This window comes from Poecilia reticulata, chromosome 9 (genome assembly GCF_904066995.2).
Source record: "Poecilia reticulata chromosome 9, P_reticulata-male-v2, whole genome shotgun sequence".
Classification (NCBI taxonomy): domain Eukaryota; kingdom Metazoa; phylum Chordata; class Actinopteri; order Cyprinodontiformes; family Poeciliidae; genus Poecilia; species Poecilia reticulata.
The window spans coordinates 16,946,913-16,968,118 of record NC_088838.1 but is presented as its reverse complement, the minus strand read 5'-3'; the positions used below and the strand labels follow the sequence as shown (position 1 = coordinate 16,968,118).

Genomic DNA, 21,206 nt, shown 5'->3' with positions numbered 1-21,206 from the left:
GCGAAGGGGCCAGAGCTCCAACAAAGTGATCTTTTAATAGTGGAAACTACAGAACAAATCAGATTTATTACAACGTTACATGAGGGTTTGGATGCTGGGACTTTTGGACTCGTTTATTCAACTCCAACAGAACAACAATCAGAAGGAACTTGATGTTATTTTACAGCCTGAAAAAGTCAGAAACATCTGTGGGGGGGTTTTATGCTTCACGTAATGTGATGCTATGCGATGAACTGTCAATGATAAATGAAGATGAAGGAAGTGGGAGAAACGTCTGACTGAAGGGCAGATTGTAGCGAGGTGAACATTTCCCTGGACCAAAGACCCACAAACATCAAAGTTCTGCTCAATAGATGCAGAGCAGAACCTTGAATCCCATTTCCTGGTGTCACCTCTGACCCTTCACGCTGAACTCAGGTAAAGACAGGCACATTCTAATGAAATGTCAGGCGCTCCTCGCGTTAAGAAGCTAAAAATGAACTTACTTCAATGTAATTGAAATAGTCAAGATTGTTTCTGTGATCCATTATCAATGAAACACAATATAAGGTTCATGACTTAAATAGGATAAATTAAGCACAGTATTTTTAAATGTCCTTCAAAAAGAACCGAGGTTTACTCATCTGACTGCAAGTTTTGTGAAGCGTGTCAAACTTTGAAATATTGAATTTAGTACTTTTTTACACAAGGGTGAAAGCTGAAATTACATACAAGTAGACCTAACCAGGTTTGAAACTTGTTATTGTGACTGAAATAAGTAGAAACTAAATACACTGACATGCATCAAACTACATCCTAACAGTGGTTTGTGGAACAAGCAAGAAAACGACATCCAATGCAGGACTCCTGTCTGTTTACATGTCACATATGGGCCGTACGTTCAAGCACGTGTAATCAGCAAGAGCTGATGCTGCATCATCTGATCACTATCCTGCTAAAAGATCCCGAGGCAACGGAGGCCGCCACATTTCTTAGTACTCTAAGAGTCCAAGGCCACTGGAACAGAAAGTGGCCCATAGCATCACAAAACCTCCACTCTGTACTAAAGAGTAGGCACGAGGCGATATATTCATCCTTTGTTTCATGCCCCTGGATTGGCTGTTTGTTGGGGGAAAATTTGATCTTTGGTCGACTCTGGTTTCATTTCATTCCCCTTGATGCTACTGTTGGCCTCCGGTCGTGTGTTTCTCAGCAGTAAGTCATCCTAATCGTTTCTGCAGTGTAATTAAAGGGAGCTGTGTTTTAGCTCGAGCAGGTCCTGGCTGTCCACCTGAACTGACAAAACTAAAGATCATTTATCAGAGAATCACCTAGGTGAGAGAGTCATGTTAACCCCAGGTGAGCAGCAGGCGTGGACGACTCAGGAGAGAGAATATTTAGTTTAGAGTGGCATAAGAGATAGTTGGAAGAAGTTGCAGGCTAAAACTTTCTAAACTTTCAACATGCAAAATACCATGTGGGGTTGAAAACTAACACTGAACCTGCCCCCAAACATATCCTCCTTGTGGTGAAACATGGCGGAGGTAGCGTCATGCTGCAGGGATGCTTTTCTTTGGTTACCCTTACTGGAGTTACAAACAGAGCCATCCCGGAAAAAGAAAACCTGACTGAGGCTGCAAGATATTGCAGACTAAGGACAAACTTCAACAACAAGGCTGACCACACAGCAATTTAGATCAAAGCATGCGTTAGGGTGGCCTAGTCAAAGTCCAAACCTTAGTTCAACCGATATTCTGCAAAGTAAAAACAAATTCGGAGCCATCTTTGCAAACTAAAAGCATCGCAAAGATGTGGAAAGACGACTTCCAGGCGTTTGAATTTCTGGAATCTTTAACACACACAACAACAAAAATCTCAAAAACGTAACGCCACAACAACACATCAAAACCCATAGAGCCCAAATCAGTTCGGTACAACTTACCCCAAAAAAGTAACAAACACCCCCCGCCCCTGCACAATGTGACGGATTACCAATGTCAAATGAAGACGCAGGAGGCAGAGCCCAGCAGGAAAATATCTGATCTAGCAGCGGTTTTTGATGAGTGAGGTGAACCTTTCCTCCTGTGTCGGTAGAGAGAAGACCTAATCAAAGCCGCACAAGCGCCAAGGTGCTACCCAGCGATAACAAGCGCTGCCTCCCTGGGTGATACAGCCTTGTTTGGGTTGCCTACGTGCGTGAATCTGCCCGCTTATTTTGTGGGCATGTGACTGCAAGCATTCTCAGCGCGCTCGCTGCGAGGAGCAGCACTCCCGCACTTAGACGAGCTGTGAACCTGAAGGCGCACACGACTCTCGCTTCAGATCTGCGTGCAAAACAAGAAACACTTTCAAACAGCAGCACGGGCACTGCCGACATGGACAGAGGAAGAGGTGCGTTCAGGTGCGGGAATGTGCTCAGCCAAGCGGGGGCTACTTACCCATGTCTAATGTTGTCACACAGTCGGCTCTAACGTGTGAATATTTCATCAAGATCATTTACAATCCATTTAGCCAAGACACGTTTTTTACACAAGCGACGGATGGGATGACAGCCTCCCGGGGAGCTGTCAAACGGTGCCGGGGAGTAAATGTGGATGGATTTTTCTCTGACAGAAAACCCCGGGGAAAATGGCGTCAACAGCGCTTTGGAAAGAGAGGAGCGAGGGGGGTGGGGGGGGGATAGGACTTGCGGGCGATCCGATGAGAATCAAGGTTGCAAAAAAAAAAAAAATAGAGATTAAGAAGAAAAGAAAAAAAAGAAGAAAAATCCAGCAGGAAACTTGGCGGTCGTGTCCAGGTTCTGCCAGAAAGGAGAACCGATCGGGGTCTCCTGCAGGCGGGAGCAGCCGGAGAGCCGCAGCGGTGCAGAGAGCGTGTCCCGGTGCCTTGCGGGATCGCTGGTGAGTCGGCGCTGAGATCCCTCGCAAATCCGCTACTCGGCTGGAAGGAGGGGAGGAGGAGGAGGAGGAGAGGAAGAAGAAGAAGGAGAAGGAGGGGGAGCAGCTCTGTTACTGCAGTCAAAACAAGCAGCCCGCATCCGACTACAAGCCAAAAAATCCAAGCGAGGGGGGAAAAGATTTTCTGCGACAACAGAGCGCGCTTTGAGCCGTGTCCGTGCAGCGGAGGACCGGGGAGCCGAGGCTGCACACCGCGGGTTAGCTCGCTTTAGGTCGCCGGCTGCACTGGATCAAGGCTTTCTTTCGCTCTCTGAGCCTGTGTGCCTCTCTCTCTCCCTCTCTCTCTCTTTGCTTTTCCAATCGGTGAATGTCAGGTCCCGGAGCCTGGTGTCTGGTAATGATCTCACCCAGCAGACTGGAAGCTCTGGCCAAGCTGAGCCGACCAGAGGAGAGGAGGAGGAGGAGGAGGAGGAGGAAGAGGAGAAACAGGAGGAGCGAGATCGCCTCCTTCTGGCTGCAACCAGCCTCTGCACGTCCCTCGTTTCTGTGTCCACCTGCTTTTCATCGGTTTTCTCCAAGGGGGACAGCTTATAGAGACATTCTGATAGTTTAATGTAATGTAAATGAGAGGTGTGGGGCTCAAGCTTTTTTCTGCACACGCAAAACATGCATCTACGGAAAGGCTCTGAGTAAGTGCTGGTCATAGAAAAAATATTACTTCAGATGGTTAATTTGTATGAATGAAAATAGCAGAGTAAGGAAGTTAAAAACGTACATGTTTAAAGGAGTAATTATGATTGGAGAAAAATATTCTGGCTTTGAATTTCATAAATTGATCGAAAATAGTGAAACAATTTGATTATGCCAAATAAATTAATTGTTCTAGCATTCTCAAAAAGAAAAGGTCAGCAATTTAGTAAATTTATTAAACTCTTTTGAACTTTTCAGCATTTTCTCTCATTACAACCATAAATCTAAATGTATGTTATATGAATGCTATAAACTATGGAGGAGAAAGGGGCCCATAGTATCACAGAACCTCCACTATACTTAACAATGGGCATTTGTTTGTTGCTGAAAAGCTGAAAATCAGTGATTGAACTGAATCCTGTTTTACTCCTTACCCCTGATCCTCGTCCATCAACAAAACCTTTTTGAGGTGTGCAGCTTTATAGCTGATAAAAACGTATTTTAAGGAGTTAATGGACAGATGCTGAAAATGTGATGCAAAGTTGAATTGCAAAAATGTTGAAGGCATTCTCATTCAGCCATCCGGTTCTCAGCTTGTCCAGGGACTTGTTGATTAAAGAAATCGCTAAATCATATTTTGCTGAAAGGACAACAGCATGTCCTGGACAGAAGAGAGTCCAGACGGCAAACCATCCTGCAGTTCAGAGCAGATTAAACATCACAAAGCAAAACAGACCACCACTGGTCTACAGTGGACTTATAACGTGATAATAGACTCATATCTTTGGAGAAAATCCTCTCTCCTCCAAACAAATACAAACAGGATTAACTAAATGTTTCAACTTCACTCCCTTCAGGGAGACCACAAAACAGACCTTTGATGAGTGATAACAAATCTTGACTATCTATGTGTGCGTACGCTAGGGAGGCGTTTTGACCTTAAAACCTCCTGACTTAGCCTAAAAATAAAATGATCACCTTTGTCTTAACAGGAAATAGTTTGCACTCCTGGGATGACGTGCAGCATCAGTGCACTTCCTTCCAATTTATCTCGTGTGCCCAGTAAGACAGAAGCTGCAACATCTCACATCGCCCACACGTTTTATTCAGAGTAAAACAAGGTGGGCGTTCGCGTGGGGCTGAGCTGGTGAATGGAGGGAGACTTGAGAGGCTCTGTTGATGCGTGGGTGTTGTGTGCATGCATGTGAGTGCCGGTGATTTCCCCTTAATATGTCAGAATTTTAAAAAAAATAAAAAAGGAGGATGGAAAACTCAACATCAAATCACCGTGAGCGAGCCGCAGTTGTTCCGCCGCCTCATCGCTATCAGAGCTTCAGTTTGTATCATGGTCCCATGCAAAACCTGACCTTCCCTGCGTTGGAAACCTACTTCAGCACTGACGAGCCATGCAAATGACCTCACACGACCTTTTTTCTCCCTTGGTGAGCCACAGTTACAAGCAGTTCCTCAGCCCAGCCCTGTGCATGTATGCGTGTGTTTGTGCAGAACGCCCACAGAGAGATGTTTCATTAGGGTGGAGGCTCTTTGAAGTCAGTAGTAGGTAAACACTCGACTGCAAGCTTGTAGTTAAAAATCTGCAGTGCCATCAGCAGCCCGTGTGCTGATACTTTTCACTTCCCCTGCTGAGTTACACCAGATTCACAAACCTAGTGTTTGTGTGCTCTGATTCAAAAGAAGTGTTTTCACAGCAGTGTCACAGCTTTCTGCAAATTTCACTAAATGTTCTATTTATAAATACGTGACCGATTTTGAATCCCTTTAGATACTTATTTCACTTCCTTATTTATGAATTGTGCCAATAACATTCATTAAATGGCATATATCTAACATTTCTCCACATTTCTATATTGCGTTAGAGCCTCGGGGGTTTAGTAATGGTTTTAATTATAGTCTATGAAGTAAATACTTGTCATACTCTAATCACAAAAACAACCAGGACATACACTGGAAATTTTGTCAATTTTTGTTTGGAATTATTCTGTTTAGCTTAGTTCCTCGTGTTTCCCTTTTATGTTTACCAGACATTCCTTTTCAGTTTTCCATCAGTTCTCTGTATTTCCCTGTTTTTCCCCAAACCTGCAACTTGCAGTCAGTTAGACCCGCCTGAGCGCCGATTCAGTAATCTCCCTCCTCTGTGTTTATCCTTCGATTTGCTTTCAGGTTTTGGCATGTTTGTACTTCCATTGTATACTCCTTCCATGGTGCTGGACATAATAATGTTACCCGTTCACTATGATTCCTCCTCCTGGTTGCGTTCAGGTGTTCTTTCACTGTGATAAATACCGAATCACCCTGAAACAGTGAAAAGGTAGTGAAAGTGATGTGGGGATGCTTTTCTTCAGCAGGGATAGAGAAGCTGGTGAATGGAGCTCAATATTGGCCAATGCTGGAAGAAAGTGCAGCCAGAGCAACAATGGAGTGGTTCAAATTAAAGCACATCCTTGAGTTAGAAGTGACAAAGTAAAGGTCCACTCTTTGTCAACTGGGAATCTAAGGCATGACATGAAAACTGTACTGGCACCAGTTATCCATTCTGTCTGAGTTTGAGCTATTTCACCAACAAGAAAGGCAACATTTTCCTTCCTGTGGAAGTGCAAAACTGGTAGGAAAATACCCCAAAAGACATGTGTAATGATTGTAGCTAAATGTGCTTCTACAGAGATGAGGCTTGGCACCAAATACAGGTAAAGTTCAGCCTTTTCAAAGTCTCACATGTAATAAATGTGTCCTTTGTATACCAGTTCACAATTATGCGCTAATTGTGTGTTTTCTATCACATTCAATCCATGTGAAGTGCTGTATATTGAAGTTTGTGGTCATGACATAACCAGGGTATCATTACTTTTGCAAATCACTGCACTGCGCATTGTGTTATGATCTATATGTATATTTGTGAATTTTACTACTTCTTTCACAAGAGCCTGATGTCTAAAAATAACTAATGATAATTTTTTTAAATGGCGGCATTTAAAATTGCTCCTAAGTTCTGGAGCCTTAGGGGTTCTGAAACTATTTTAATTATGTCAAATAAATTAAGTCATTTGTTCCAATATGTTCATAAAACCAGCCACGGGGATTTGACTTCAAATTAATACCACATTTAAATTTAGGTTGATTTTTATCATTTTGAAAAGAACTCTGAAATATCTTGCAGAATAGCAAATCGTGTGAGTCTGTGTGTGTGTATCATCACATGCATTGATCTGGTATGTGTGTGAAAGCACAAAGAGACCCCAGAGATCGAGGGGTCAACAGCTGCTCCCTAACAACCAATCAATGGCAGTGTATCAGCAGAGATTACCCTCTCAGAAATACACACACACAGACACACGAAGAAGGCCCTCTGCTCTCCAATCTGCTGCCATGGATACCGGATCCAGGAGGGCCGAGAGGGAGCCGTTTTCAGCCTAAACTGTAAATATTGAATTATGAGGAAGACCAGGAAAGGAGAAGCCTTCCTGCCTGAGCGATCCAAATATCTGGATAATCTTTTCATCTCTATTCAACGCTACAGGAAATCTGGTGCATCATTCATCGCTCGTCAGGTTCAGCATCAAAAATAAATAAAAGATTCAGTCATTCATCTAAGTGGCCTTACTCCCTCATCTCTCTTTCCGCCTTTATTCCACAAGAGGGATACATGCAAAAAAAAAAAATGTTTCTTTCATTTAATGTGCAACTCATAAAAGGGAATTCAAGCGTTCAAAGCTCCCTATGAAAGGCTGAAGTTTTTACTTTACAACAAAGTATCAGCAGACTGAAGGAGATGGGAAGATTAGGAGGAAGTGAGGGGGAAATTACCTAACTATTAATAAATGCTCTGAGTGGGGCCGGTGGAGAAAAGTGATGGAAGGAAACGCGAGTGAATGTCAATAGTAGGTTTGTGGAAAGACAAGAACAGCAGAGACAGCAGGAGATGAAATAACTCTGATATTAATGGCAAAGTAGCAACTCCTGACAGGACTGAAGGGGAAGGAGAGTGGACGTGCCAACCTTGAGCTGACATTGTGAGCAGGAGAGACTCGCGTTCGTTCAATCAATGAGGGGGATTTTCTCAGGGAGTCCACTAATCTCACAGGGCAGCTGAGGGTTCATCAGAGCCGAGGGACCCCTGGGACCCGCAGAGGTAATGGGGTTAGCCGAGACAGAGACAGAGGAGCTGCGCTGATCTGAGAGTGCAGAAGGACGAGGTACCTTGGAAACGCAAGACCACGTGGTTGTGTGTTGCAAAACAAAATGAGATGCATGCATGACTGTGTGGGGTGCCAGGAGGAGCGAGGGCCATCCTGATAGAAGGAGAAGTTAATGGGACGTGTGACGAGGCTGATTGCGGAGCCCTTGCTGATCTGGAGGGGTTAATGAAGTAAATGGCTTCTTGGGTCGCACACCATTGAAGGCTGTCTCCGGCTGCAGACGCACACAGAAACACACAAAGGGACTCTTCTCCTTCATTTACCTTCCAAAGATAACAACGTTCTGCAGCCAAAAGCTGCAGCAAACATGTTGAGTGCTCTCATCATTTTAGACCCATCTTGAAGCACTGAGTGAAGGGAAACCAAGTATTGCTCAAGTAACATAAGTAGAAATCCAAAATAATAAATCTACATATTAGGTTATGACTATTTAATGCATAACACAGAGAATCAGTGTTAAACAAGCTTACTAAAATGCATTGAATCCTTTTAGGAGAGAAAACTTCCAGACATCTTCTTTACGGAGAAACTAGTGACACGGATAACTCAGGTGTAGTACTCACCATCTCCATTTGTGTGGTTTTTTTTTTTAAAATAAACTTTAATGTGAATTCAAAATATTCTAGCAGCCTTATTTACTTTCTCTGAAATCATCTGAGAGCCTCGTTTCTGCATTTGCCCTCAATGTGTTGATGAAAAGTTCAACCTTATTTCATTGTAAGAATATAATCAAGTATTTCTCACAGTTTGCAATGCTATCTAAAAAGCATAACTTAAGCCTCATCTATTATTCTTCCAGTATTTAATGGACTTCTCCATCTGTTCTACAGAAAAGTGCTTTTTCTTCATCAGTGGAGTGTTGTGCTGTGAGTGAGCATAGAGGCCATAGCTGTTGAACATTACTTATCTTTTTTAATAGAGAAACTAATCCTACTAATTCAAAGTGTTTCTGAAGCTCTCCACAGCTGATCTTTGACTCTTGGAAAAATCTAAATATTCTACAACAATACAGACGTAAAGTTCCCAGGAGAGAACCCTTTACTTTCCCCCACCTAAAATGTTTCTTATGAAATACTTTGACAATGAAAAACCTTTGTAGAGACAATCATTTAAGACTAAACCAGCAGGTTTCAGTAGTTTTTTTTGTTGTTGTTGTTTCTTTGGTTTTGGTACCTTCTCGACCCTCCTTTTTGTCCTGTTTATATAATTCTTTATATCAAGGTTATTGGACATTTCCTCTCATTTATATATGTGTTTTGTGACCAAAATGGGGTGTGAATGGCATGTAAAAAGCCCCATTAGAAATATATTTGCTGAGAAAACCTAGATGTTTCCCGTTCTTATTTGCCCCACTGTGTTCTCCTGTCATTTCTCTTTGCTTCTGCAACAACAACAACAACAAAAAAAAAAAAGACGACTAAGCCTCCATGACTTATTGGACAAACCGCAAGCTATTCAGAGCAGTTGATTAAAATAGCGCAGCTCCACAAGCAGTGTGTTGGCTTTTCTGGAGCTCTCAATTGGCCACATGTGCTTTGCATATGCAGCCAGACTCGAGGACACAGGCACACAGACAAAGGGACAGAAAAAGAAAATATCGCAAGACTTTGTTCTTCATTCAGGAGCTCAGAAAGAGATCATTTTAATGAGAACCATAATGAAGGATGCGGACCGGAACAGAAAAAACAATATTGACGAGGGCGCTCAGACAGCAACAAAGCCTTAAATGCAGTTGACTGTGGAGTCCCTGCTGGCTCTGTCTTTGTGAGGAGATGACACTGCACCCATCCCCCTGCTACTTATAGGGACATTATCATAATGTTGGCTCTATTTGAGATGAGCTATGAGAAGTGGGCTCATCTTGAAGTCCTCCACATGCCTGGTGCATGCTGAGGGAGGACAGTGCTGAACGGGGGTTGATGCCCTAATGGAAATTCAGCCTGACAGTTCTTGCATGTAACAAGGCAACACAGAACTGACAGCGCAGATTTGATGGATCTGTACATCGCTTGTAAACACACCGCAGCAAGGAAGATAAAGACCGTCCTTCTGCTGTCCCTCTGTTTTCTCATTGTCTCGTCACCGCAGACATCTGAGAGGAATGAAGAGGACAAAGTGAGCGACAGTGCAGAACACGGTTGAGTGTCGTGCAGTGGAGTTTCATAAATGTGGGTTTAAATCCCGGCTTACGTGCTGTCGCTCTCTCTGCAGACCCAAAAAGAGCAATGGATTCAATGTGTTGGCGGTTATTAGACCACTGAAAAAGGAATAATAAGCTTCTGAGAATCAGACGATGTTTGTCATAGCTTGTGCGAATCTTCACACCTCGCACATCCACCCTGCAACATCCTGTTGTGTTAGAGCCCTGCCTGTGGTCAAATACAGCTGCATGTCTCTCTCTCTTTCTGTGAGTGAGTGTGTGTGTGTGCGTGCATGTGTGAAAGAGTCAGAAAGAGAAACGAGGAAAACTCCCCAGATGAGAGAACACTGCCACTTCCCCCTGTGAGTGAAACGAAGACAGAAACATGCAGCAGGTGTATGAAACACAATGCTGAATCATTCATGGCTTACATGTCCAACAACGGGGTCAAAGTTGCGTTAAAAGCTTTTACAACTATCACTCCTGAACATGCCTCTTAAAAACATCAAAAATATTATAAGTATGACAGAAAAACTTATGTGAAAACAAAATCTGCTTTGCAAAGGAACAATTTGAAGCTATGGTTACGAACACTTTTTTTGTGTATGTCAGTGTGATGTAGTTAGTTTAAGGATTGTAGGGGCTAAAAACATAGACTAGGTTTTATCACAGCCTAGTCTATGTTAGGCTGTAATAAAGAGAAATTGCAAGAAATGCTAAATAAAACGTTATGAAATCTGTCGTGGTACGCACTCGAACAACTTCCTCTTTGAATAATCATAGCTGTAAGGTACAATGTCGGAAGCACCCATACACCACACACTCGCCCCTGCACACGTACTATGAAAAAAAAAAAGAAAAAAAACATCTGGCCTGCATTTGTTGTTTACTGTACATTGTGTGAACACTGTCCCATCTAAAGCAGCTTCCCAGCGGCAGGATGTGGTGGTGCGACACGTCCTCGCTCAACAACAACCACTTCCTATGAGTTTGATAAACAGCGTTGTGGTTTCACTCTCCTCCTGCCCTGTCGTACACGGGGGAGTACACATAGCACACCTCGGCTCGACAGCGCCACCATCTGCTCACGAGACCAGGAGAAACGAGACTGACAAGTGTCCTGAAGTATTAGGTACTTTGGAACAGCTCACATGCCCTTTGAATTTTATCGGATTTGGTCACAAATTTGTGAGTATTTCTGTGGGATTTTACATGACACACCAACACTGAGCAGGGTTGGATTGTGGACTGAAAAACGAGAACAGAGCCTGAAAATTAAAAATATATAAAAAAAATTAAAAGATGTGTTAATTGGTCACAAGTAATTGAATAAAGGTTGTCAAACTGAACTGATTTACTTTTGTTTCACTAATAAATCTAATAAATTAACTTGTATGAACTTCATTTGATTACTTATGACCAATTAATGCAATGTTTTTAAGTTTGATTGTGGTTTTCACAATTCCTGTTCATTTGTGCATTTGCTATCCAGCCCAACTCAGGGGTAACTGAGTAAAGAGGGATGAACACAAATGCACGCCACACTTCTCAGATTATTCTCAGACAACAACAGCCTCACGTCAATTAACAATCAGAGGAAATTAATGTGTCACATTTATCTTAAATCTAAAAGGATCTGAGTTACAGCCACTGCAGAACAACAACATTACACTTTAGTTCACTCTCTGTGTTTCTGAAGGTTGATGATTTGGTGGCAGAAAAGACTGGAGCGCTGCTTCTCCTTTTTTATTTTTTATTTTTTCCCCCTGTCTTCTCTCCTCTTCTCGGTTGCATGGGCACATACTGTCAGTCACATCTGTGAGCTGTCAGACCCAGAACATGCATACATCTGAAGCGGGGTGGAGGGAAAAGGGGTGCATTAGGCATGCTGATCCTTCACACTCCCCTTGTCAAACTTAACATTTAAATGAAAGTCAGTGGCGAGTGTTTAGAAAGTGTGAGTGTGCAGGCTGTGTTTGTGTGAGTGTGTGAGGAAGGAGACAAGTAGGGTCAAAGGAGAGGAGGCATGCCTAATCCTGTGGGATGTGGTGGTATTTTACTGTGAATGGGGATGGGATGTAGAGATGTGCTCAGTGGTGCATGGATCACAAAAACTTCCTAACTGACAGAACGGAGTCCTGGGGGACCATTGTCAAAACTGGTGAAAGGAGAGAAATGACAGGAAAAAGGCAAACTATCAGCAACATGATTCCATTATGCTAGTAAAATGATTGAGAACTGAATGGGGAAACATTTTAATTGACGTTTACATTTCTTTGTATGAACAGACCTAAATTTTCAAGTTTCATAAAATTTCCGTATGGGTTCCACAAGCATCGATCTGTCATGTCAAGCATCCATCCAGTTTCTTTTCCTGCCTCATCTAAGGTCAAAGGGGGCTGGGTGCCTAAGTGCAGGAGGCAGGGAGCAGGAGCAGATCTCAGAGTTTTGGTTTATGCTGGACCTATAAAAAGAGATCTAAAGACTCATATCAAAGTCATATGATTGTACTGATTAATGTTTATTTTATTTTTAATGCATGTTCTTAGAGTGTTATATTATGCTCTTTAGGTATTGTAGAAAATTTGTTTGGCGAATAACAGTAAGTAAATCACATTGGTGAACTGTGTTCTCATTCTGTTTGACCAATGGGTATGTAACATTACTTTGCGCTGCTTTTAGTGACTTTTTTACACAAGTTGTCTGCAATTACTTGTCTTGTTCACTTATGACTCTGCGTGTGAAGACACAAAAGGTGTCAAAATGTTGGTCTCCTTCAAGTTTGTTCAATAAAAATAAAAACTGACCCATGACCTCCCATCATTTCCAGTTTTGTAAACTGGTTGCCCTTTAGCAGTGCAGCATCTGATTCAGCCAATGTTTATCTGAAGATACCTCTCACAATTTTATTCAACACAGAGGAACATCAGCCAAGGATCACACTAAAATTGTTGGCCAGCATGTAAAATCTGTGTGGGGTGGAAAACTAACTCTGTGTCACACCTTGAATACATCACCCCCTCTGTGAAACACGGTGGTGGCACCCCATGCTATCAGCATGCAACTCTTCAGCAGGGAAAGGGAAGTTGGTAGATTGACCTTTTCTTCTGTCCTTTGTAAGGAAAGGGTAAACTAAGTATCCCAGTCTAACACATGAAGTGCCTGAATTCATTTTTGCAACACTTTGACACCAAGTTAAATAAAAACAACATGGGAGATTTCCACATTGTGAAAGAAAGCGGATGGGGAGGATAACAACAGTGACTGTAACGACAAGAAATTTCTGATAAAATTACAGTAAAAGTAATGGGCCATGAGCCGGCAGGACTGTGTGTCCAAAACTTATCAAGCAGCACTAGAGGCCTTGATAATCAGGGCATGCAGAGAGAAAAATGGCAAAAACATCACATCTCTCCTTCCAAAAGGTCTAAAGTGCATCATGAAGTAGACTCAAATGAAACCGTTTTCACTTTTCGCCTGACTTTAAACACGACTATGAATCAGAAAATGCCATAACTCACAAAAGGTAAACGAAAGAAACGCAAGCAAAAATCTGAGATAAAACTGTGTAGATTACTGCATCATGGTTCCCCTAATGAATGTCGTTTGGACAGAGTAATTAATCACAGCATCAAACATAAAAAACAAGACTTTTTTTTTCTGCTACTTCTTTAGATGGTTTCTGAAATGTTCTGTGAGACTTTGTAATAGACCAGAGTGTTAAATCATATTTAGTTAATTGCATTTGTCACAGATAGACTCATTTCAAGTAAAGTAGAACTGAGGAACCACAACCCAACAGATAAACAATATAGAGACTTTCAAATAATGTTGCTTTGGAGAAGAAAAACCACAAGCAAATTAACAGACAATATAAGTATATTTACTATACAATTAAAATAATATTAAAGTTAAGATTTTTCTTTCCCCTGACATTCTCAGTTCACCTGACCTATAATAGTAAGTCAAAGTGTCATGTCTTTTAGGTGCAGTATGTGCAGAACTTCACTACAACAAAGGTTACATACATGAACATAGTCAACCTGATGAAAATATATTTTTCATAAAATGCAATATTTTCTGAATAAAATATTTTATTTTCCAAAAGATGTTGAGTTTTTTCGTGGCTTTGTTGTGTGGCTATGAGAACTGTTTTTTTTTTTTTCAATAACAGCTTTCAGAAAACTAAAGTTACTTAACATCAAGTTCCCACTGATTGTATGACGAATATAACCAGGAGGTGGCGCAGTTGGTACTTTTAAACAGCCTGAGTTAACCCGGTAGTAGAAGAAAACAGCAGCGGACCTTTAATGGGACAGGAAGTGTGTGTCGATGAAGCGGCGAGACTGTTAGCTCTCATTATGGCGATGGATGTAAAAACTAGAGCCAAACGATACGAGAAGCTGGACTTCCTCGGCGAGGGTCAGGTAGGAAGAGGAACACTGTATCAGTTCAGGCATTATCTCACAGGTTTATTGCTTTTCGTGTTGCTTTGTCGGCTTACAAAGGAGCATGATGACTATCCTTAGCTGGTTGCTAATGTCAACAAAGCCAGAAATTGTGAGCATATGCTGTTCTCCTTTTCCGCTCTGCAGTTCGCCACCGTATACAAAGCCAGGGATAAAGTGACTGACACGATAGTTGCAATTAAAAAGGTACAATCACAGCCTGCACTGTTAAGCTTTTGCAGTAATTTCAGCTTAATAACAGCAGACATGTTTTCATCCTTCTCTCAGATTAAGGTCGGACACAGAACCGAGGCCAAAGATGGTGAGTTGTGGGCTCCAGTAATCTTCTCCAACACTGACCTCGTCCTGCAGGTTATTTCACTGCAGGTTTGTTTTTGCAGGTATAAACCGGACTGCTCTCAGGGAGATCAAATTACTCCAGGAGCTGCATCATCCAAACATCATAGGGGTAAAAAAATTAAAAAAAAAAATTTGTTTTTAAGTCAGAGTAGATGTGTCCAAACATTTGAGGTGTGCTGATGAATGGGTTTTTTTGTGTCTTTAATTTAATATCCTGTAGCTGTTGGATGCATTTGGACATAAATCAAACATAAGCTTGGTGTTTGACTACATGGAAACGGACCTGGAGGTGAGACTTGTCTCATTTTTAATTATTTTGTTGAACCAATTTTATCCGTTTAAATTAATTGAAGACATTTAGAGAAATTGCTTTCATTTTTTTGTTCTTAGTTAGAGGAATATGTTTAATCTACATTGAACATTTAAATACATTTCTAGTTATTTCAACACAGTGCGTCAAGGTGGAAGGAATCTTTTCCGGTTTTCCACATTTATTGCAAAGTATTGGACAGTATATCATCATATATTTGCCTTAATGTAAAACAGAAAAGCTGCAATTTATACCAACTCTACTGCACAATTTTTTCCCTGAACGATTTCTGAACAGTCTCAGTCTATCTTCCTCATAACTAAGGACAAAGTGTAAGCAGGCTTATTTCAGCCAGCTGATCAGCAGTGCTCTGAATGAAGAAGGGGTTGCTCTACACTCCAACTAACTAGAAAAACACCAGCATGGAAACACTAAGATACGAAACAGTTTTGAGACGTGGCACACACAAAACTGAGTGTTTACGTGAAGGAAAATAATTCAAACCATCACGTCTGCATGTGAAAAAAGTCATTACCCATAAACCTAATAACTGGTTAGTCCAGCCTCAGCAGCAACAACTGCAATCAAGCGTTTGCGATGACTTGCTGTGAGTCATCGCAGAAAGAAATTTAGAATTGGGACCAGATGTTGCGGTGGAGTCACGTCTGTGTTAAAGTTTGTAAAAGAACTTCAAGTTCTATTTTTTTACTCTTTCTCTTTGATAATCATGGAAAAAACACCTAAGAGCTTCAGTTATGTGAAGAGCTTTTATGTCTATTTCCTCATCATTGAAAAAAGATGGAAACATTGAATGTGAGATTAGCTCACATTTAAGAGTAGCAATTAAAACATAAGTGTGATGATAAAGACCACGGGCATGAATACACCTTGGCATTTTGTATTTTCAGTCCTCCATTAACCTTTTTTTTTTTTTTTTTTTTTTTTTTTTTTTTGTACCGAGGCTCCAGATGGGCGGTGATCACTAATGCATTTAGACTTTAAGTGAGGGGCGCAAGATAAACATGTTTGAAAGAAAATCAATATCGCTCTGGTCTCGGCTCTGGAAATAAATTCATGCCATTAGCGGCTGGTGGGCAAAAGACGGTGAGGAGAGGAGAGGGGAGGCTGACGTACGGCGCTCCATGTTTTTCGCTATGGCTAATGGACTGTTTCAATAGCGTATATCCTCACTGTTATTTTTTAATTACTGATAACATTATACCACTGGCTAGAATAACAGTCGCTCTGAGAGCAGATATGCCTGCAGATGGTTAGGTTGGTGTAAAGGTAAACTAGAACCGTTCTGTTTTTTGTCCTCAAACTTATTTCCTCCAGGTTTTACTTTGTTTTTATCTTTCTTTTTTTTGTTGATCATTTGTCCAGATCCAGCTCTGATTTTGACTTATGGTTCATTTTTTGTTGTTGTTCAGGTCATCATCAAAGACACCAGCCTCGTCTTAACTCCAGCCCACATTAAAGCCTACATCCTCATGACGTTACAAGGTTTGGAGTACATGCACCAACACTGGGTCCTGCACAGAGTAAGAAAGCAGAAACAGGCCTGTCAAAAGCACACGTTTGATCCTGTGTGTATTTACTGTTTTTTATGTTTTCATCTCCAGGATCTGAAGCCCAATAATCTGCTGTTAGACGGGAACGGAGTGTTGAAGTTGGCTGATTTTGGTTTGGCCAAAGCTTTTGGCAGCCCCAACAGAGTCTACACACATCAAGTTGTTACCAGGTCAGAGATGTTGTGCTAACACACAAAGAACAACTAAAAGTTACACATTTCAGGGATTTATTTATTTTTCCTCAGAAAATAGCATATATTTTATCAACTAAAAAATGTCTTCAAATTACAGGAATTTCAGCTGACCTTCATATTTTGGATAAACACCCAGAAAGGAGCAAATTACAAAGATTGCATTGTGTTTTTTTTACTGAATATGTAGCATTAATACTCACTTTGTCACTTTGTTGTGTTAGAGTCCCAAGTATATTTTTAGTGAAAGACCAAAACAAAGTAGAGCTGGGTACTAATTCTCATCGATAAAGAAAATGTGGTTTTCAAAACCTTTTTATGAAAAACAATGTGGAACACGCTATGTGCTTATATATTTAGCTCTCTTTGAGTCAATGCAGGTACAGCCGTGACTCTTCGTTCAGGATGTTTCTCTGCCAGCTCTGCACATATAAAGACTGAAACCTTTTCAAAAGTGGATGGAGGGCATTCATGAATTTAAAGTCTTATCACAGATTTTCAGTTGGATTTGGGTCTAGACTTTGACTAGGCCATTGATGTATTGTTGCGGCTCTGGCTGAATATTTAGGGTTGTGAACCTTTGTCTTGTTTCAAGTCCTTTTGCATCCTCGATTGGTATCTAGTCTCATCAGCTCTGATCAGCTTCCCTGCTGAACCAAATTATTCCTCCAGCATGATGTTGCTGCCTCCGTGTTTCACCATAGGGGAGGTGTGTCCAGTTCGATTTGTGGTTTTGGTCTTATCTAGGCAGATTTACTGTTTCCCTCAACTGACGTGACAAATTTCAAGTAGGGCTTCTGGAAATACTTTGCTTTTCTCATCAATTCAACCCAAACTTGATAGTTGAAATGTAACCTTATTTTATCCTTTCCTTTTCTCTCCTCCAGGTGGTACCGCTCTCCTGAGCTCCTGTTTGGTGCCAGGATGTACGGTGTGGGCGTAGACATGTGGGCTGTGGGATGCATCCTGGCCGAGTTACTACTTCGGGTAGAGAATCCTCCCTTCACTTAATTTTTAATTATTATTTTCTTTTTAATCCCTATTCTGATTATCTTCTCTGCTGCAGATACCGTTTCTCGCTGGAGACTCGGATCTTGACCAGCTGACTAAAATCTTTGAAGCTCTTGGGACTCCCACAGAAGAGACGTGGCCTGTCCGTATCCATTCTTCTACATTTTTTCTTTTATTCGAAGTGTGAGAGCTTCAACATTTGTCTGCCGGATCTCCCTGCAGGGGATGATGAGCCTACCAGATTATGTCTCCTTCAAGATATTTCCTGGCACCCCTCTGGAGCACATATTTAGTGCGGCCGGAGACGATTTACTCGAGCTCCTGCAAGGCCTCTTCACCTTTAACCCATCAACGAGAACAACGGCCACACAGGTAAAGACAAAATACTCATGCAAATTAACTCTTCTCACTTGCATACTTTATAAAAAAGAAAAGCTGTACAAGTTTTAAAGTATTTTTTTCTCTCAACTAAAATAACTCTTTCCCCTCTCGCATATAAGGAAATAGATACATTTCAAAATAAAATGTTTTATCTTGTTTCTCTCTCCATTTTCTAGAATAAAGCCAACTACTAATGTGATGGATAATAGTAAAAATCAAACAAAAAGAATCCTCCTTACTGGAGATTTTCACTCAGTTATCAGTTTATAAATTAATGTCCTTTTTCTTTCCTCTGCAACTCCTCCCTCAAGTCCAGCAGAGCTCTGTCTCCCATAGCCGTTTAGTTTGTTGGCAGAACAACTTTACGGGAAACATTTTGTGTAGACCATATAGTTCATGCAGTCTGCTCTAACACTTTCAGACTGGATTTGTTTTACTGTGGCTCCTAATGTAAGAGTTGGCTTGGCTCATCTGCCACCAGTGGCTGCCAGGTTTTTCAGACTGAAAATCCTTTAGTACCTACTAGTAGGTACTAAAGGATTAGTACTAGTAGTTCATACATCCCTACTTAGGCAGAGCTATTCATTCGTTTTCCAAATTGTCTGTGTGTTGCTGTCTTTCTCCAGAGAGTTGACGGTGCTTTCCTCTTCTTCTCCAGGCTCTAAAGATGAGGTACTTCAGTAATCGCCCTGGTCCCACTCCTGGTGCCCAGCTTCCCCGACCCAACTCCTCAGTAGAGGCTTTGAGGGAGAAGGAAATAGTTGGACTCAAGAGGAAAACGGACGGCTTGGATACAAGTAAATAATAACTAACGTAGTCTAGTATTTGCGTTTTTACACCCACAAGCTGGGTTTAAATTTATTTGCTAAGAAGCTAACAATTTACTTGTGTTTCCTTTTTTTTTTTAAAAGGAACTTTAAGTTTTTTTGGACAGACCCTAAGACCTCATAAACCCTTGCACTTCTCACGGCCCACACACTAGTATAAATCTAATGGACCCTGACACTGGAACTAGCAATTCAGTGGGTGTTGGCTGTAATTACAGCCTCGGTTAGAAATGCAGAATATTCTGAAGCTGAGCATGCACATGAAGTTTAGTGGGAAGGTTTGCTTTAGTAGAGCAGAATGTTGGTGTTTCTGGGAGGTTCAAAGCTCCTGTGGTTTGGAAAATATTCGGGTTTGACTTCACGCTGTCTTCTGCAGCCTATATTACAGAGAGATTGTCGTAAGACTAATGATACTCTGCAGAGATTCAGCGTGGTGTTTTCTATATGTAGGAACAATATGTGGATACGTCGTTCGTGACATGACAATGTTTGTTTTTTCAGCTGTTATGAAGAAGAAGCTCATTTTCTGACCACGTGGGACCCGGTAAATCAGACGAAATCCATCGATTTCTCCCAGGATGCAACAGGAATCTCCTCCGGAAGCAAATAAAAACCCAGGTTTGGCCGAGTCTGGCTCAGATGAGACTACCTTTAGGACTTTTTAGTATTTATACGAGGATCGAGGCCTGATGTTAGCTCCAGATGTGCGCTGCTGAACTCAAGACGGGCTTTCACTGATAATTCAGCTGTGGAAGCCCGTTAGGATATTTCTATGTGTTACTTAAGAAAACACGAGTCTTATTCATGTCATGAATGTTTTATTTTTTATGTATTTCCAATAAAAGGTGTGAATACATCTCTGACATTTTGCATTTGGTTATCTCCACATGAAACTGTTAGTATTATTTATGAATGCGTACCATGTTGATGGTGTATGGGATATTTTAAAGCTTCTTGGCAGTTTTTTTTTTGTCAAATCAAACTCTTTTTAGAAAATGTTATTGTTGGTATTGTTAATTTGTGAATCATTTAGTCCAGCTTTAATCTGCTCTCCTAAAACTAGCTCCATAAACATGCCCCCTGTAACATCACATAAGATATAAAGCAAGATTTCTCTTTTGTAGCATTTTTTTATTTGCACATTTCTATTTTCTGTTTAATTTCAGACAACAGGTGCCTAGATTCACAAAGTTTTAAAGTCCCAGCATAGGATCATCAAGTGATTTTCTGAGCAGAGGGATTCGTGCATTGCAGAAAGAGTCTTCCTAGTGACGAAAGTCTTCATATAGTCAAAATAAAGCGTTGGCTTTTTATGGCAGCAAACACTGAAGTGTGTGGGAATGAGTCATATGACAGCTTTTGGCAAACGGCAACACATGGAGCTACGCTGGCAGCTTTATCAGTGTTGGCCATGTCAGGGAGGCTTCACAAACTGGCAACTTGTGGCAGCTCCAACACGACTCAAATGAGACACACAGCAAGGGTGGAAGATACCCTGATGCGCCACAATCCAAACAGACCAAAGGAAAGAAAATTAAAGATTTCATTTTTCTCTTTATGTTTCTCAAACTGGGAAGTGTTATGTAATGTCAACTTTTTTGAGCTTCATATCATGTTATGATGTTATTCCCTCATCAAAATCACACCTGGAGGAACATTGTTGTGACAGTGTGCTAAAGGCAGGGTAACAGAGCAGGAGCTTTTTTTTTTTTAAAGAAACAAGAGGCCAATTTCAAGGTGTCAAATTGCTAAGTGATATTTATTTTAGGCCATGTTTTATATGTAAGGCATTTTTATAACATCTGATGGTAATATAGTTACTTGATTGTGGCCCAAAGTACTTGTAAAATACATAATGCCTTCCTTTAATTGTCTGAAACTGAATGCCTTTAACTTTTGCCTCGGCTTACAGTTTTTTAATTAATGTTACCAATCCTAAGCTGCTGTTCTGTTAAAAATGCTGAAATTGGCCTCTTCCCTGATTAATTTCATAGGGTCAGGATAACTGCATAATAAAGTTCCATGGGTCAAAAAGGTCACAATATTACCTTCCAGCTAAAAAGCTAAACATCAAACAGAGACTCATTTTATGCTAAGAAGATGCAAAGTGACTCCGAGATGTTAAAATGGGTCACCTTCGTGGACAAATTTCTTTTGGGTCGAACAGAATAATTCCTAAATGAAACA

General features: G+C 41.2%; 2 protein-coding genes and 1 long non-coding RNA gene across 3 annotated transcripts in view; 2 read left to right on the top strand and 1 right to left on the bottom strand.

The window, feature by feature from the left end:
• The window catches only part of setbp1 (SET binding protein 1), a 51,114-nt gene extending 47,801 nt beyond the window's left edge, over nt 1-3,313 (bottom strand). Inside the window, exon 1 of the mRNA XM_008418821.3 lies at nt 2,418-3,313. The gene's annotated coding sequence lies outside the window, so the exon portion shown is untranslated. The remainder of the gene's footprint in view (nt 1-2,417) is intronic.
• On the top strand, nt 2,996-8,368 carry LOC145552794 (uncharacterized). Its single transcript, XR_014088911.1, has 2 exons — nt 2,996-3,133; nt 3,251-8,368. It is a non-coding gene; the product is annotated as an uncharacterized LOC145552794 (long non-coding RNA).
• Nucleotides 8,369-14,188: 5,820 nt separating this feature from the next.
• On the top strand, nt 14,189-19,882 carry cdk7 (cyclin-dependent kinase 7). Its single transcript, XM_008418823.3, has 12 exons — nt 14,189-14,347; nt 14,516-14,575; nt 14,657-14,690; nt 14,770-14,837; nt 14,949-15,017; nt 16,469-16,579; nt 16,661-16,779; nt 17,688-17,787; nt 17,867-17,953; nt 18,034-18,183; nt 18,851-18,989; nt 19,521-19,882. The coding sequence occupies exons 1-12, from the start codon at nt 14,231-14,233 to the stop codon at nt 19,547-19,549; spliced, it is 1,083 nt and encodes a 360-aa protein (XP_008417045.1). The 5' UTR covers nt 14,189-14,230; the 3' UTR covers nt 19,550-19,882.
• Nucleotides 19,883-21,206: the final 1,324 nt, after the last annotated feature.